We start from the raw sequence: 17,500 nt of genomic DNA, 5'->3' as shown, positions 1-17,500 counted from the left end.
ACGAAAAACAGACATTTCTTACTCAAACAGAAATATGAACTCTATAACAGAATGTCATTTTTTTTTTATAGCTATAGCAAATAGAAATTAAATGAAAGCTGGATGAGAAAAGTGACGGTTGCATCGTAACATGGCATATGTGACGATTTTCCAATAGGTGGTAAAGAGAGGTTAATCAACACACAACAAATCCCAGAATCTTTGTGAAAACAGACACACCCACGTGCAATAACAATAACACACTTCCGTGGAATTAGTTCACTGTGTACTACATACAATTCTATCATCTTGTATTATCTTTTTAATGAATATCACAGAATGACATATGAGAGAATGTGTCCAGTCTCTATATATATACGAGAGGTGGATTCAGGCCAAATATTAACTCGTTAACGGCTGTATTCTGTAAACACCCACGCACAGTGTATTTTAAGAATTGCCAAGAAAACTCAACCTCTCTCTCTCCTTACCAGCCATAATTTTCAGGATTTTCCCCAAAACTCTCGGCCCAACTGACACACAAAAAAAAAAGATTTTTTTATCACTCAAACACAATAACAGTAAGTTCTTGCGATACAAATTTTCTTTAGTAAAACATACTCTACAACACAATGTTCATTTTTTTAAAAATGTTATGATGTACAAAAGAAATTTGAATAAGAAAAATGTTGGTTTGTTTCGTAAGGAATGTGACGATTTTCCTATAGTTGGTAAGGAGGGAGTTAAAATATCGATCTGACGTGTACATAATATGCAGGTCTGACATCCGAACGCAATTTTTATGGGCCTATTTTAACATTGTTGTAATGGAAATATTTTGCGTAATTTTTAATTTTTTTTAAATTTTATTTATTTATTTATTTTTTTTTTGGATGATTTCCATTACAACAATGAGCCCATAAGGGATTGGGTTATCAGACCTGCAAATACATGCACGTCGATGGATCAAATTAAACGACCCTCACCTTGGCAAAAACTCTCAAACCTGGGACTTTAATAAACACTTCGTGCGAGGTCCAACGGTTGAGAGTATTTTGTCAAAATGAGGGTCATTTTATCAATCGATATTTGGAGGCCGAACTTTCTGACTAAATTCTTTAATGTAGAAGTCTTTCCAGAGTCCGGCCGTGAACAGGTTAATAGAAAAAACAGTAGAGAACAGTAAATACTAAGCTGTCGTGCTCTGGACAAAAAAACCCATATTTAAAAATTTGGCCAGAAAACTTGTCCTTCAAATATCGATCGATTTAAATGACCCTCATCTTAGCAAAAAACTCTCAAACTTGAGACTGCGAAATCTTCCTTAAGTCCCAGGTTTGAGAGATTTTTTACCAAGATGAGGGTCATTTAAATCGATCGATATTTGAAGGACGAGTTTTCTGGCCAAATTTTTAAGTAATATGGGTTGTTCCCGAGTAAGCCAGTATGGTGTTGATACTATTGACTAAGACTGGTGGTGAAGTGATTCATTGGGAAATGTGAAGTGCAACCAAGACCATTGTCTGTCCACTATTAATGCCACGCCTCACAAAACATTATGTGGTGACATGTGACATCAGGTTGACAAATTAGACATTTTGGAAACAAATTATGATATTATCATAGTAATGGGTGAAACCGACGTGCACTTATCTGCAGGTCTGATAGCCCAATTCATTGTGGGCTCATTGTTGTAATGGAAATCTCAAATAAAATGTCGCAAAATATTGTCCACTACAACAATGTCGTGCGGCTATGTGGTCTAGTGGTATGACACTCCTGGGTTCGAGCCTCGCGATCGGCACATAGTTGAGTCCTTGCAAAAGGCTCTTTACTCACATTCTGTCACCTAACTCAGGTGTAAAATGAGTACCTGGCCGTTGACAGCGTTGTCTTTGTCCGAAAAATTGTAATATCGCCTAACAGGCGTTATGTCCCGTCCTACATGTTAAATGTTGCTGTTGACCAGGGTCTCCTTGAAAAGCGCTTTGAGCACATTTAGTGGATATTGCGCTATATAAAAGCTCATTAAAATGTTTCTTAAAATGTTAAACTAGAGTCATAATTGCATTCGGAAGTCAGACCTGCATATATAAATACGTCGCGTTAAATACATTATAGAAAAGAATCAGCATATTGACTCAAAGTAAGCATAAGGCTAAAATGCATGACTTTATTGGACAAACAAACAAACAAACAAACAAAAAAAAAAAGAAAAAGAAAAAGAGAAAACAAAACAAAACCACACAACCCCCCCCCCAACCCCCCCCCCCCCCCCCCCCCCCCCCCGCCCAAAAAAAAAAAAAAAAAATTTAATAATTTTTAAAAATTAAGGAAAATACAAACAAAAACAGAACAAAACCAAAAAAAAAAAAAAAAAAAAATGACAACAAACAAAAAAATAAAAGAACCAAAATAATGATTTTAAAAGAAAATGTTCCTGTATATATCAGTCGATTAAAATGACGCCCATCAGTCATTAAAGACGTCGGATAATTTTTGCCACTCTGACACTCTGTGACACTCTGTGACCCTCTATGACACTCTAACACTATGTGACACTCCGTGACCCTCTATGACACGCTAACATTCTGTGACACTCTGTGACACGCCGCGACACCATATGACCCTCTATGACACTCTAACAATCTGTGACACTCTGTGACATTCTGTGACACTCTGTGACCCTCTATGACACTCTGTAACACTCCGTGACACTCTGTGACACTCTGTGACAAACTTATTTTATCTTTAATGACTGAAAGACGGGGATCGATCAGAATCCTCCACGGTTATATTTCGGGTTGGTGACACCCTATGACCCTCTATGACACTGTAACACTCTGTGATACTCTGTGAAAATCTATGACCCTCTATGACACTCTGTAACCCTCTATGACACTCTGTGACACTCTGTGAAACTCTGTGACAAAGTTATTTGATCTCTTTATCACTGAAAGACGGGGATCGATCAGAAATCCTCCACGGGTATATTACGGGGTTGGTAACTCGTCCCGTTATCCACAGCTGGATAAGTCAGAAAAATAATATCTTTATGTATGGTCAGTTTATTGTCAGACCTTGTCCAGTTTTTGGGGGGAAGGGAGGGGGGGGGGGGGGGGGCTACGGACCATTGGTTTACGTTATGACACAAGTATTCTATTGTTTTGGGTTGGGGTTAGAGATAGGTCAAGTGATACGTCAGTTCTCCAGGAAAAACCAAACAAAAAAAAAACAAAAAAAACAAAAAACAAATAAAAAGAACCAAAAAACAAACAAAAAAAAAACAAACAAAAAAACAAAAACAAAAAACAAACAAAACAAAAAAAAAACCCACAAAAAAACAAACAAACACGTATTTAAAATTTTGGCCAGAAAACTCGTACTTCAAATATCAATCGATTTAAATGACCCTCATCTTGGCACTAACTCTGGAACCTGAGACTTTAAGGAAGACTTCACGAAGTCCCAGGTTTGAAAGCTTTTTTCCAAGATGATGGTCATTCACATCGATCGATATATATAATATATATATATATATATATATAATATATATATATAATATATATATAATATATATATATATATATATATATAAAGGACACGTTTTCTGGCCAAATTTTTAAATAATATGTGCCTTTTATTTTAGTTTGGCAGAGTTTGGTTATCTTCTTGTAGTAGGAATGGAACGGGTTAAGGTCATCTGGATCAAAGATACGTCATACTTTGAAATATTCGTACAACTAATCGGATTATAGATAGTATGCAGATGACGTCACTCAGGCCTTTGTTCTTGTTTTTGCCATCCGCGTTTGTGAGTTGTTCTCACTAAACTGTATAGATAGAATGCGCTTGGCCAAGGAGTTCACAACATTGCCATCCGGAAGTATAACGGACCAACACACAAACTCTGTGTAACCATGAACTTTTATAGTCTGGTTAATACAGTTTAGTGAGAACAACTCACAAACACGGATGGCAAAAACAATAACAAAGGCCTGAGTGACGTCATCTGCATACTATCTATAGTCTGGTTGATAATTTAGTAAGTGAGAATTACTCATAAAAGCGTATGCCAAAAAAGCAATAGCAAAGACCTGAGTGACGTCAACTTCATTCTATCTATATCTTAAAATACAGAATTTATTGATGTCGATGGTTGGCGGATCAAACCTCTGAAGTCTACATACAAGCTTTGGGCGTTTTCATCCAGAGGTCTGATCCACCCAGAATTAAATAAAACATGGTGCGCAAAGCCCGTATGAAGACTTTAGAATTTTGACCCGCCAATCCGGGTTTAAAAAAATTTCCTTATGCACAATCTTAGTTGTCACGCGTGCTGTGCTGGTCGTTCGACAGTCACGTGACGGGAGAGGCCAACACACCACTTAATCAGGTCATTCATTTACTTGTTTAATCAAACATAAGAATCTGTACTCCAATTGACCCAGCTATGTCAACTGAATGGTTGTTACTTTTATTGTTTTGGTGTATTCTATCACACAGAATTGAATAAAATGTGTTTTGTCAAAGACTAGGGAAATACTTGATGTTTTCTTGTGTTTCCTTTGTGACGTAATGGGATTAATAGTAACTGGGGCAGTCCATGATTTGGTATTTAGACACTTATGTATATATATATATATATATATATATATATATATATATATATATATATATATATATATATATATACCCTTCTCTCTGTGTGTCTCCCTCTCTCTCTCTCTCTCTCTCTCTCTCTCTCTCTCTCTCTCTCTCTTTCTTTCTTTCAATCTCTCTTCCCCCTCTCTCTCTCCATCTCTCTCCTTCTCTATCTCTCTCTTTTTCTCTCTCTCATCTCTTTCTATGTCTCTCTCTATCGCTCTCTACCTCTCTCTCTCTCTCTCTCTAGCTCTCTCTCTATCTCTCTCTCCCCATTTCTCTCTCTACTTCTATCTATCTATCTATCTCTCTCACACACGCACGCACACCCACCCACCCACACCCACCCACACACCCACACACCCCCCCCCCCCCCCCCCCCCACACACACACACACTGTTTCTCTACCTTCAACGTTTATATATAATCTGTACGAGAGCTGAGTGAATTCATCCTCATGCATTCTGTAAGACAAAAAAATGTTTTTCTCCAAAGGTTAATCCCGGTTTATATAGCGTGAAATGAACAAAGACAATTGTTTGATATCCTTGCTATAGGACGCTAGTATATATGAAAAGTATTTTCAGCCAGATCTAACAGACCCAGCTACCCAATCACTGCTGGGTAAACATGGGGATCAGGGGAAAAAAAAAGCTCGACTGGATCCGGGATCGATCTCGATCATATTGGATGTGAAGCGAGTGCTCTACCAACTGGGCCATCTTGAATCTTCTCTCTCTCCCCCCCCCCCCCCCCCCCCCCGCCCCATTTTGTGAGAAAGTCCAGACAGAAATAAGGCTGCTACAGCTCCCTACCTTTTATCGTCGGCGCCCCAGAAAGCGGCTTGTTTGAAGACTTCGATGACGTCATTGGTTTGTGGTTCCAGACGATCGTTCATCCCATAGACACTCTGATAGAAATAAAGGACAAAAGACAATTCCTTGTAGATTTCATCAAACTAATAAAGAGGTGCTTTCAGAAATGTCGGGATTCGGATGAAGCCGAATTAATACGCTTCAACAGTCGTAACGTCACTTCCTTCGTAATGATGCATGGTAACTTAGTAACACTGGCTCTAAACTATCGGAACAATGGCGGACGCCCTTATGAAATATTTCTCCGACTAGCATAAAAGCGTATCCAAAGGAAAAAAAACCCCATTATAAATCCGAAAATGTTTTGACTTTTACACATTCTGATCACAAGCCATATGAAAAGTACTGAATTTCTTTGTTTAGAGCCACGATGGCCGCCGTTGCTGGGCGACGTGACATCATACTATTGAATCCAATTCCTGTAGAACTAAGAAAAACTGCAGTACCTTCCGTACTAAAGTCACAACAAGATTTTGGCAGGCTCAAAACTCTGGCCCAGGACCAGGATGGGTCTGAATGTGAATCAAAACTTAACACCTTGACAACGCCATTATCACATAATATCTCATTTGTCTGTAGTGTTTCATTAGAAAATGAGCTTTTATATAGCGCAATATCCACTAAATGTGCTCAAAGCGCTTTACAAGGGGTCCTTGGTCAACAGCAACATTTAACATGTAGGACGGGACATAACGACTATTAGGCGATATTACAATTTTTCGGACAAAGACAACGCTGTTAACGGCCAGGTACTCATTTTACACCTGAGTACGGTGAGAGAATGTGAGTACAGAGTCTTTTCCAAGGACTCAACTATGCGCCGAGCGCGAGGCTCGAATCCAGGACCTTCCGATCCGAAAGCGAGTGTCATACCACTAGACCACATCGCCGCACATTCATCCTGTTTTGTTAATAAAGGGGACACCCGAAACGTCCACATTACCCGTTATCGTCTATTAAATTGAAGCTTACATTCAATTTCACATTGTTATAATTTATTTCTTTGAGCTTCGAACAGCAAGGTTTACGTCATTAATTTGGTGACTTAAAGAGGAAAATACTCATCATGTTTGGTATCACAGAACCAATAGCCACCCTGGCTGTTTTCAAACTTCTATTTTGTCATGATGATTCTAATATGTTCAAATTATGCTATGCGTTAGCCAAAATACCCATAACATCCGCCAGTGGATTATCATGTACCAATACACAAAACTACGTGTACTTTAAACTTTTATTAAAAAATTGAGCTTTTATATAGCGTAATATCCACTAAACGTGCTCAAAGCGCCTTACAAGGCGGACGAGACATGACAACTGTTAGGCGATATTAAGCATTTTCAGACAGACCACAAATCTGCTATCGGCAAGGTGCTCATTTTACACCTGAGTACGGTGAGAGAATGTGAGTAAAGAGCCTTTTCTAAGGACTGAACTATGCGCCGAGCGAGGCTCGAACTCAGGACATTCCGATCCGAAAGCGAGTGTCATATCACAAGACCATATAGATAGAATGAAGTTGACTTCACTCCGGTCTTTGTTATTGTTTTTTGGGGGGTTTTTTTGCCGTCCATGTTTATGAGTAATTCTTACTGAAATGTATTAACCAGACTATAAACGGTTAAGGTTACACATAGTTTTGTGTGTTGGTCTGTTATACTTCCGGATTACAATGTTGTGAATTTCTTAGCCAAGCGCATACTATCTATAATAGTCTGATTGATAGAACTTAGTGAGAACTACTCATAAAAATGACCGGTTAAAAACAAGAACAAAGAGCTGAATGACTTCAATTTCGTTCATTCTATATTCACATACATAATAATAAACACAGAGGGAGATCCCCAACGACAGTCTATACAGTACTGAACAGGGACCTCAAACATCTTCAAATCAAATTACAAAGAGAAACCTTACGTCCCTAAGAAATTTGGCAGAAGACAGTGAAAGGAGGCGTGACTTTACATAAATAAATTTTTAAAGAAAGAATTAAATTCCTTTTATTCATCCCCAAGGGGGAAATTTTTCTTTGGGTTTTATTCCAAGGGAAGACTGGAATAACCCAGGCGTCAGTGCGAGGTGACTTCCTCAAGGCCACCCAACGAGACGGGCAGTCGAACTCGGTACTTTTTGGGCACGACGCAAAGGCCGTAGCGCTGAGCCACACTGCCCCCGCAATTCAAAGAAGCAACTGAGGCGCCCTAATCGGACGAATAGGATGCGAAAGGCGCTGTCAAGTATGTCATACTTACATCTCGTCTGGGCCTGGCCGAGATCCCTGCCATGTACTGGGCATTTCCAGCCGTGTTGACCGCGTGGCTGCTGTTGTGTATGCTGCTTGTGTGGCTGTAGATGCTGTTGAAGCGACTGTGTTGCTGATGAGGAAGGCGGTGGTTGGGTGGATGGTTGCTCTTGTTCTTGTGGTAGTGTTGGTGGTTCGATTCTGATTCTTTGGAGTGAGGCTGATGATTGTTCTTATCCTGTGTTGTTGTTGGATCGTTGTGATGATGGTTGTGGTGGTGATGGTGGCGACGATGACGATGGTGGTGGTGGCGGTGATGATGGTGATGATGGTGATGATGCTTTTGCTTGTCGTCGTCGTCGTCATCATTGATGCTAGGGGATGACGAGTTGGTGCTTGTGGTTGAGTACTCACTTCCGCTGGGAGATCTGCTGATGGCAGTCGGTTTATCACTACGGTGCCTGGGTGAATAAAAATGTTTGGTCTTTATTAAAAACAGGATCTGTGGGGCTGGTTGGTTTGGGTGACAGGCTAATACTTAGCTTCACTAGAGCATTTATGTAGCGCAATAACCGCTCCTTAGTATCAGGCTATATGTTAACGAAATGTTTTTAAGGGGTTCCAAAGACTACTGGCTTATTGATTTTGGGTGACAGGTGACTGTGCAGTTCTCAATCATTGATGGTTCGCCGATAACTAAGCATTAACCAATCAGAATGTTTCCTACTATTTACCCCGTTCCGTTCTCTTGACTATTTATTTCCTGTTAACGGAAAGGGCTGAGCTACCCTTCGCATTGCCAAACTCTCAAATAGGTCAGGCCAGTAAGTGAGTAGTTCTCACATTATTCTGACACAACGATAAAGGAATAGCATCGCAATGCTTTACAACACTGTATTTTATTTCAATCATATCTGTTTAATTTGTAAGTGATGCTTGGATCTGCGGGTTGTTTTCTCCGGGTGACAGACAAATACTTTATGTGCCTTGGGTTTTTTTGGATCACGGTCACCAGTTGATTTCAGAGCCATAATATACTTTATTTTAAATTTTCGAGTCAAAAAAACCCCCATTGAAATGTGAATTTGATTAGTTTTAGTAAGATATACGATATCTGTCATAATTTTCACAACTCCATGCATTGTATGTTGATTGAATAAACTTGAGACTCATACTATAAGATTATAGTAAAAAAGAAAAGGCATCCATGTCAATAGCTTGACAGACATAGCAACAAGAGGTCACAGAGGAACCATCAATAGCTTGACAGGTATAGCAACAAGAGGTCACAGAGGAACCATCAATAGCTTGACAGGCATAGCAACAAGAGGTCACAGAGGAACCATCAATAGCTTGACAGGTATAGGAACAAGAGGTCACAGAGGAAACATCAATAGCTTGAGAGGTATAGGAACAAGAGATCACAGAGGAACCATCAATAGCTTGACAGGCATAGCAACAAGAGGTCACAGAGGAACCATCAATAGCTTGACAGTCATAGCAACAAGAGATCACAGAGTAACCATCAATAGCTTGACAGTCATAGCAACAAGAAGTCACAGAGGAACCATCAATAGCTTGACAGGCATAGCAACAAGAGATCACAGAGGGACCATCAATAGCTTGACAAGTATCGCACAAGAGGTCATAGAGGAATCATCAATGAGCGATCTATATTCATGTTTTCGTCCAACCGAGTCATCAATCACGTGATTTGTTGCTGTACAACGATTGGGTATTTCTCAATAATTGTTAACACGCTGCTTTGTTTATGAAAGTTGTAAACATACCCATGAGTCTTGCTGATCAAAATGAACAATGATTGTAACGTTGGATATTTCTCAAACTCTGAACACTTTTCACTATGTAGGTCATTTTGAGCAATGTGACCAATGACCTGAACACGTGGAAATTTAATACAGATCATCCCCATTGTGTTTTTGATGAACAATCATTGATTAATGACCTAATCTGTGGGACAGCCTGGCTCAGGGGTACAGTCTTTGCTTCGTACCCGAAAGGTACCAAGTTCGAATACCGGCAACGTTGTGTGGCCTTGAGCAAGTCACCTCGCCCTAGCTCAGTTTGCGGCGCTGCACTGCGGCTGACGCCTGGGTTATTCCAGTCTTCCCTTGGAATAGACCCTGGAGACAAATTTCCCCTATGTGATGAATAAAGGGAATTTTATTTTTTATTTTGTTTTTATTTTTAAAAAATTTAAATGTGAATCTCACCTGGTAGGATTTGTATATCCGTAAGGACCGTCATCAATGCTGTGTCTGTGGAGGGACAGGATGTTGGCCCCCATCAGCTGACTCTCGTTGAAGTCCTCCGGGTTCCTCAAGGTCAGTTTCCAGTCGTCGTCTTCATCACTGGTGTCCAAATACCAGTCGAACATGTCTCGGACACTGACCGACGCGTTCAAATCGCTGATCGGGTTAGCGTTTGGAGCTTTGCTGCTTGTGTTGCTGTTACTGTTGTGTTTGCGATTACTTTTTTCATTGTTGTTGTTGTTGTTGTTGTTATTGTCGCGTTTGTTGTTGTTGTTGTTGTTGTTGGCAACAGCAGTTTCAGTAAGCGATTTATCCTTATCAGGATCATTGATGTTTTCACTCAATGGTGACGCGTTATCGACGTAGTGTGATGTGACGTCATCGGTATTCGAAGACGCCGTATCGTACAACGAAATCGATTCCTGCCCCCACATTTCGTCTTCTGAGCAGTTGTTGTTATCCAGATGATGGTCACACATGATTGGGTCATGGTCAAGGTCATCTAATTTGACGGGCTGGTAATCGATTTCGTCAATGAATTCTGTCATAGTTTTCTAGTGTTTGAAGAATACTATTTACAATCCACGTTGTTTCACACGTATAATTTCATCTTGTAGTAGTGATTAGATGATATTGATATCCATGTGTGTTGAGCATGAAGCATGAAGCATACACATGAAATGATAAAGATGTAAATATTGAATTAAACAAAATAGATAAATAAATAAACGAATAAATAAATAGATAACTAAAAAAAAGTTATAATAAATTAATATAAATAAGATAAATAAATAATAAATAAATAATATAAATTAAATAAGAAATAAATATAAATAATAAATATAAATAAATAAATATATAAATAAATAAATAATATCAATAAACTAATTAAATGACGACAAATTTTGGATGTTTTCTCATTCCTGAGGTTTGAAAAGAAAAGCCTTGTGGATTTCCATGAATTGGATTCAGTAGTCTGATGTCACGCCGCGTGGCAACGGCGGCCATCTTGGTTTTAAACAAAGACATTACTTTTTTCTTCAACGTGGTTATAACTTTCATATTGTCTTGTGACCCTAATGTTGTAAAAGTCAAAACATGATCAAATTATGGTTTTTTTTTTCCTTTGGATACGCGTTTAATGCTGCGGAGAAATATATTCATACGGCGTCCGTCATTATCCGATAGTTTAAAGCCATGTATGCTAAGTTAAAAATGCGTCATTAGAAGGAATGACGTTACGACTATTGAGTCCTATTGTCGGCTGATTCAAGAATGAACGTCAGAAGGTTCAGAATAATTTCCCTCCAATGTTTTAGAGCATTTAAGTCGTAAAAATAGGGAGGAGAAAAGTTGTAAAGACTCATACAGATCGAAAATAAATTCCGGGTTTTCCCGTTCATCAAAACACGATAAATGAAAATGTGATAAATCTCTTCAAAAGGGTGTTATAGATAAAGATCTGAAATGACGTGCATGGAACCGGGACAGACAAAGCCGAAAAAAATACAAGAAAAAAAGTCCTACCAAAGAATCAACCTCCCTCGACTGTCGTTTACTTATTGATGCTATGCGTTTTGGTAAATACCCACAACATTCGCCACTCGAATATAACGTACTAACAGACAAAACAATGTGTAAAGGTAAACATTAATACCGTTATTCTGGTTCATGTAATTTAGTGAAAACTAATCACTGAAATGGTTGTCTAATCGCAATACTAAAGAGCTGAGAAACGTCAACAACTATAACACTGCAACTATAACACCATAACAATAATATCACAACAAGAACATCACAACAACAACACCACAACAATAACACCACGACAATAACACCACAACAATAACACCACAACAATAACACCACAATAACACCACAACAATAACACCACAACAAAAATCATAACACACAAAATAACACACACAATAATAACACCACAACAATAACACCACAAAATAACCAACCACAACAATAACACCACAACAATACACTACACAAAACCACAATAATACACTACAATAATAACACACAATAATAACACCACAACAATAACACCACAACAATAACACCACAACAATAACACACAAAAAACACTACAACAATAACACCACAACAATAACACCACAACAATAACATCCACAACAATAACACCACAACCATAACACCACAACAATAACACCACCACAACAACACCACAACAATAACACTACAATAATAACACTACAATAATAACACTACAATAATAACACTACAATAATAACACTACAATAATAACACCATAACAATAGCACCACAACAATAACACCACAACAATAACACCACAACAATAACACCACAACAATAACACCACAACAATAACACCACAACAATAACACTACAATAATAACACTACAATAATAACACCACAACAATAACACCACAACAATAACACCACAACAATAACACCACCACAACAACACCACAACTATAACACTACAACAATAACACCACAACAATAACACTACAATAATAACACTACAATAATAACACCACAACAATAACACCACAACAATAACACCACAACAATAACACTACAATAATAACACTACAATAATAACACCATAACAATAACACCACAACAATAACATCCACAACAATAACACCCAACAACCATAACACCACAACAATAACACCACCACAACAAACACCACAACTATAACACTACAAGAATAAACCACAATAATAACACAACAACAATAACACCATAACAATAACACTACAACAATAAACACCACAACAATAACACACAACAATAACACCACAACTATAAACACCACAATAAATAAACACAACAACAAATAACACCATAACAATAACATCACAACAACAACACCACAACAATCACACAACAAAACAACCAGTCATCAATTAATTCTCGTCGTCAATAAGTACAACGAAGTTCAGACATTTCCCTTCACAAAAAAAAAGATCACACAGTCAGAATCGTTCAGGTTCGATGGTTTATTGAAAGCACCAAACAACTCACAAACCCTTAATCTACAACAAAAGCCACAATCCAAACCAAGCGGAATGTCTATTGTTCATTTTGGGAAATAAGTCGTGAAAACACGAGCTGTCCCTTAAATGGCACCCCCCCCCCAACCTTTATAAAAAAAACAACAGCAAAAAAAAAAAAAAAAATCAAAAACAAAATAAAAATCAAAAACAAAAACAAACAAAAAAAATAACCCAAAAAACACAATTATTCGTTTTGGCCAGATTTTTGAGGGTTTTTTTTTAACTGTCAGGGTCCCAAAAGTATGGCACAAATTAGATTAAGAGATCACAGACGTCCCCAAGCTTCTTAGAGGTCTGAGGTTCGATCCCCAATCGGGGCAGGATAATTTCATTGGGATGGGGTTTTATTTTTATCTTGTGTTTGTCTTTCTTGCTTTGGTCACTGTTTCATGCATTCTTTTCCAGATCTTCATCTATCGATACATTGTTGTAGTAAGAATTTCTGAGCTTATAGAAAATGTGTGTTTTTGTCAGATTGAGGCAGAGTCGATGAGAGCATCTTGGTCATCTATCTTCGTATAGGCTATGTGGTCTTGTGGTATGACACTCGCTTTCGGTTCGGAAGGTCCTGACAGTTCGAGCCTCGCTCGGCGCATAGTTGAGTTCTTGGAGAAGGCTCTTTAGTTACGTTTCTCTCATCAAATCTCAGGTGTAAAATGAGTACCTGTCCGTTAACAGTGTTGTCTTTGTCCGAAAAATTGTAATATTGCCTAACAGACGTTATGTCCCGTCCTACATGTAAAATGTTGCTGTTGACCAGGGACCCCTTGTAAAGCGCTTGGAGCACATTTAGTGGATATTGCGCTATATAAAGCTCAATTTTTTATATTTAAAAAAAAAGAGAAAAATTTTTGTTGTTGTTGTTAGTGTGAGGCAGAGTCTATGAAACATCTTGGTCATCTATCTTCGTAAAGGCTATGTGGTCTTGTAGTATGACACTCGCTTTCGGCTCGGAAGGTCCTGAGTTCGAGCCTAACTCCTCGCATAGTTGAGTCCTTGGAAAAGACTCTTTAGTTACGTTTCTCTCATCAAAACTCAGGTGTAAAATGACTACGTGGCCGTTCACAGCGCTGTCTCTATCATACCATATGTATATATATATAATATGTGTCTACCAAGCTTCAATCTAATTGAATCATAATATGCAGAAAATAAATCTACCAATCACCAAAGTTGTTGGAGTGCTTGGTACTTGATGGTGTATTGAGTAAATTGTCAAAATTCAACCTGAGAATACGAGAGACATGGGGAGCGAGAGAGAGAGAGAGAGAGAGAGAGAGAGGGAGAGAGAGAGAGAGTGAGATAGATAGATAGATAGATAGATAGATAGATAGATAGATAGATAGATAGATAGATAGATAGATAGATAGATAGGTAGGTAGGAAGGTAGATAGGTGGGTAGAGACAGCGAAAGAGAGAGAGAGAGAGAGAGAGAGAGAGAGAGAGAGAGAGAGAGAGAGAGAGAGAGAGAGAGAGAGAGAGAGAGAGAGAGAAATACTAGCTTTAAATAATCCAACTGAGTCATCAAAGTGCAAATGAAGTATACATAAAATCACCAAAGTTGTTGGAATTCATGCATAGCACTGGCGATAGTAAACACTACAATAATAACACCACAACAATAACACCACAACAATAACACCACAACAATAACACTACAATAATAACACTACAATAATAACACCATAACAATAACACCACAACAATAACATCCACAACAATAACACCACAACCATAACACCACAACAATAACACCACCACAACAACACCACAACTATAACACTACAAGAATAACACCACAATAATAACACAACAACAATAACACCATAACAATAACACTACAACAATAACACCACAACAATAACACCACAACAATAACACCACAACTATAACACCACAATAATAAACACAACAACAATAACACCATAACAATAACATCACAACAACAACACCACAACAATCACACAACAAAACAACCAGTCATCAATTAATTCTCGTCGTCAATAAGTACAACGAAGTTCACACATTTCCCTTCACAAAAAAAAGATCACACAGTCAGAATCGTTCAGGTTCGATGGTTTATTGAAAGCACCAAACAACTCACAAACCCTTAATCTACAACAAAAGCCACAATCCAAACCAAGCGGAATGTCTATTGTTCATTTTGGGAAATAAGTCGTGAAAACACGAGCTGTCCCTTAAATGGCACCCCCCCCCCCCCCAACCTTTATAAAAAAAACAACAGCAAAAAAAAAAAGATAGGTAGGTAGGAAGGTAGATAGGTGGGTAGAGACAGCGAAAGAGAGAGAGAGAGAGAGAGAGAGAGAGAGAGAGAGAGAGAGAGAGAGAGAGAGAGAGAGAGAGAGAGAGAGAGAGAGAGAGAGAGAAATACTAGCTTTAAATAATCCAACTGAGTCATCAAAGTGCAAATGAAGTATACATAAAATCACCAAAGTTGTTGGAATTCATGCATAGCACTGGCGATAGTAAATTGGTTATGATAAAATAAAATTGTAAAGATGGTAGAACTGATAGATAGATAGATAGATAGATAGATAGACAGATAGATAGACAGACAGACAGACAGACAGACAGACAGACAGACAGACAGATAGATAGATAGATAGATAGATAGATAGATAGATAAATAGATAGATAGATAGATAGATAGATATATAGATAGATAGATAGATAGATAGATAGAGAAAGAGAAACATTACTAGTTTCAAATAATCCAAATGAATCATCGAAGTACAGGAAACAAAATTATCCAAAAATCACCAAAGTTGTTGTTGGAATTCATAGATAGAACTGGTGATAGTAAATTGGTTACGATAGAATCAAACTGTAAATATGGTAGAACTGAGATAGAGAGAAAGAGAAAGAAAGAAAGATAGACAGACAGACAGACAGACAGATAGATAGATAGATAGATAGATAGATAAATAGATAGATAGATAGATAGATAGATAGATAGATATATAGATAGATAGATAAATAGATATATAGATAGATATTATTTAAAATATTTACCACAATGTTTGGGGCAGTCTACATCGATGTTTCAGGCTTAATTTGCCATAACATTGTCGTAAATATTTTAAATAATAATTCGCTCCATTACTACATGTCGAGCACTTTTCGTACCATATTTGTATCAAACACGATTCAATATATAGATAGATAGATAGATAGAGAAAGTGAAACACTACTATACTAGTTTTGAATAATCCAAATGAATCATCAAAGTACAGGAAACAAAATTATCCCAAAATCACCAAAGTTGTTGTTGGAATTCATAGATAGAACTGGTGATAGTAAATTATATCGGTTAAGGTTCGGTAATCCAAACAACGAGTTTGTAAACATGAGAGTTATAGGAACAAACAACAACAACAACACATATGCATGCAGTGTTAGGGACGTCGGTGATTGGATTTGAATGGGATCTTGGTCTCGGATGAATGGAGCTGAAATCAGATGAGATCAGATCGATATGAAATGTTCCGTGGTGGATTAGGAGTCGAGTCTCGTTGCTACCACGTCTTGTGGGCGGGCTGATCGATCACGCACGGTCTTTAATTATTATGTCTTGAAGGATTATTTATGATCGTTAGGATTAATCTGTAGAGTTTGAATATGCAAGCGGTGACTGTGTGGTTTTGTAGCATGGCGCTCTCACTCTCATGGGTTTGAGACCCGTTCGGAGCGGCGCAAAGTTGGTTGGAAAAGCCTTTACTCACAATCTCTCACCGTACTCAGGTGTGAATGAGTACCTGGCCGTTAACAGCGTTTTCTCTGTCGGGAAAGAAATGTAGTATCACCTAACAGGGAAAAGAGAACCAATTGATCTTCAACTAACGTAATAAGTATGTCTTAGGCTTTTAAAAAATCAAAAGGTAGTCCTTCAGAGCCATTGCACTCATGGAGCCGGAGTTTATCCCGGTTTTTATAGCGTGAAACGGACAATAGCAAATTCTTGCTATCCTTTTGAAAGGACGATATTTCATCGCAAAGTGCTTTTCGCTAGATCTAACATACCCAGCTACCCAATCACTGCCTGAGTGGACAAGTGTGGGGGGGGGGGGGGGTCAGCAAAATAATTCCACTGTACGCGAGATGGATCTCGGTCCCATTGCGTGTGAAGCGAGTGCTCTACCAACTGATCTTTCGGGCTATTTAATCCAACACAAATGTGACCCATCTATCTATCTATCTATCTATCTATCTATCTATCTATCTATCTATCTATCTATCTATCCATCTCTCCGTCTATCCATCGATCCATCTATCTATCTATCTATCTATCTATCTATCTATCTATCTATCTATCTATCTATCTATCTATCCATCTCTCCGTCTATCCATCGATCCATCTATCTATCTATCTATCTATCTATCTATCTATCCATCTCTCCGTCTATCCA

General features: G+C 38.1%; 2 protein-coding genes across 3 annotated transcripts in view; one reads left to right on the top strand and one right to left on the bottom strand.

Moving 5' to 3' along the window:
• Window positions 1-10,662, bottom strand: part of LOC144956770 (potassium channel subfamily T member 2-like) — a 104,684-nt gene extending 94,022 nt beyond the window's left edge. Inside the window, exons 1-3 of the mRNA XM_078887474.1 lie at window positions 9,975-10,662; window positions 7,751-8,201; window positions 5,439-5,533 (exon numbers count right to left, since the gene is read on the bottom strand). Coding sequence (XP_078743600.1) covers window positions 5,439-5,533; window positions 7,751-8,201; window positions 9,975-10,561 — 1,133 coding nt within the window. The 5' untranslated portion in view covers window positions 10,562-10,662. The remainder of the gene's footprint in view (window positions 1-5,438; window positions 5,534-7,750; window positions 8,202-9,974) is intronic.
• The window catches only part of LOC144956771 (squalene synthase-like), a 61,079-nt gene that overhangs the window by 18,990 nt on the left and 24,589 nt on the right, over window positions 1-17,500 (top strand). The gene's annotated exons all lie outside the window — the stretch shown is intronic.

Source organism: Berghia stephanieae, chromosome 11 (genome assembly GCF_034508935.2).
Source record: "Berghia stephanieae isolate SIO BIC M18660-M18661 chromosome 11, UCSD_Bste_1.3, whole genome shotgun sequence".
NCBI lineage: Eukaryota > Metazoa > Mollusca > Gastropoda > Nudibranchia > Aeolidiidae > Berghia > Berghia stephanieae.
The sequence above is the reverse complement of the archived record's forward strand: the minus strand, read 5'-3'. Positions and strand labels throughout refer to the sequence as shown.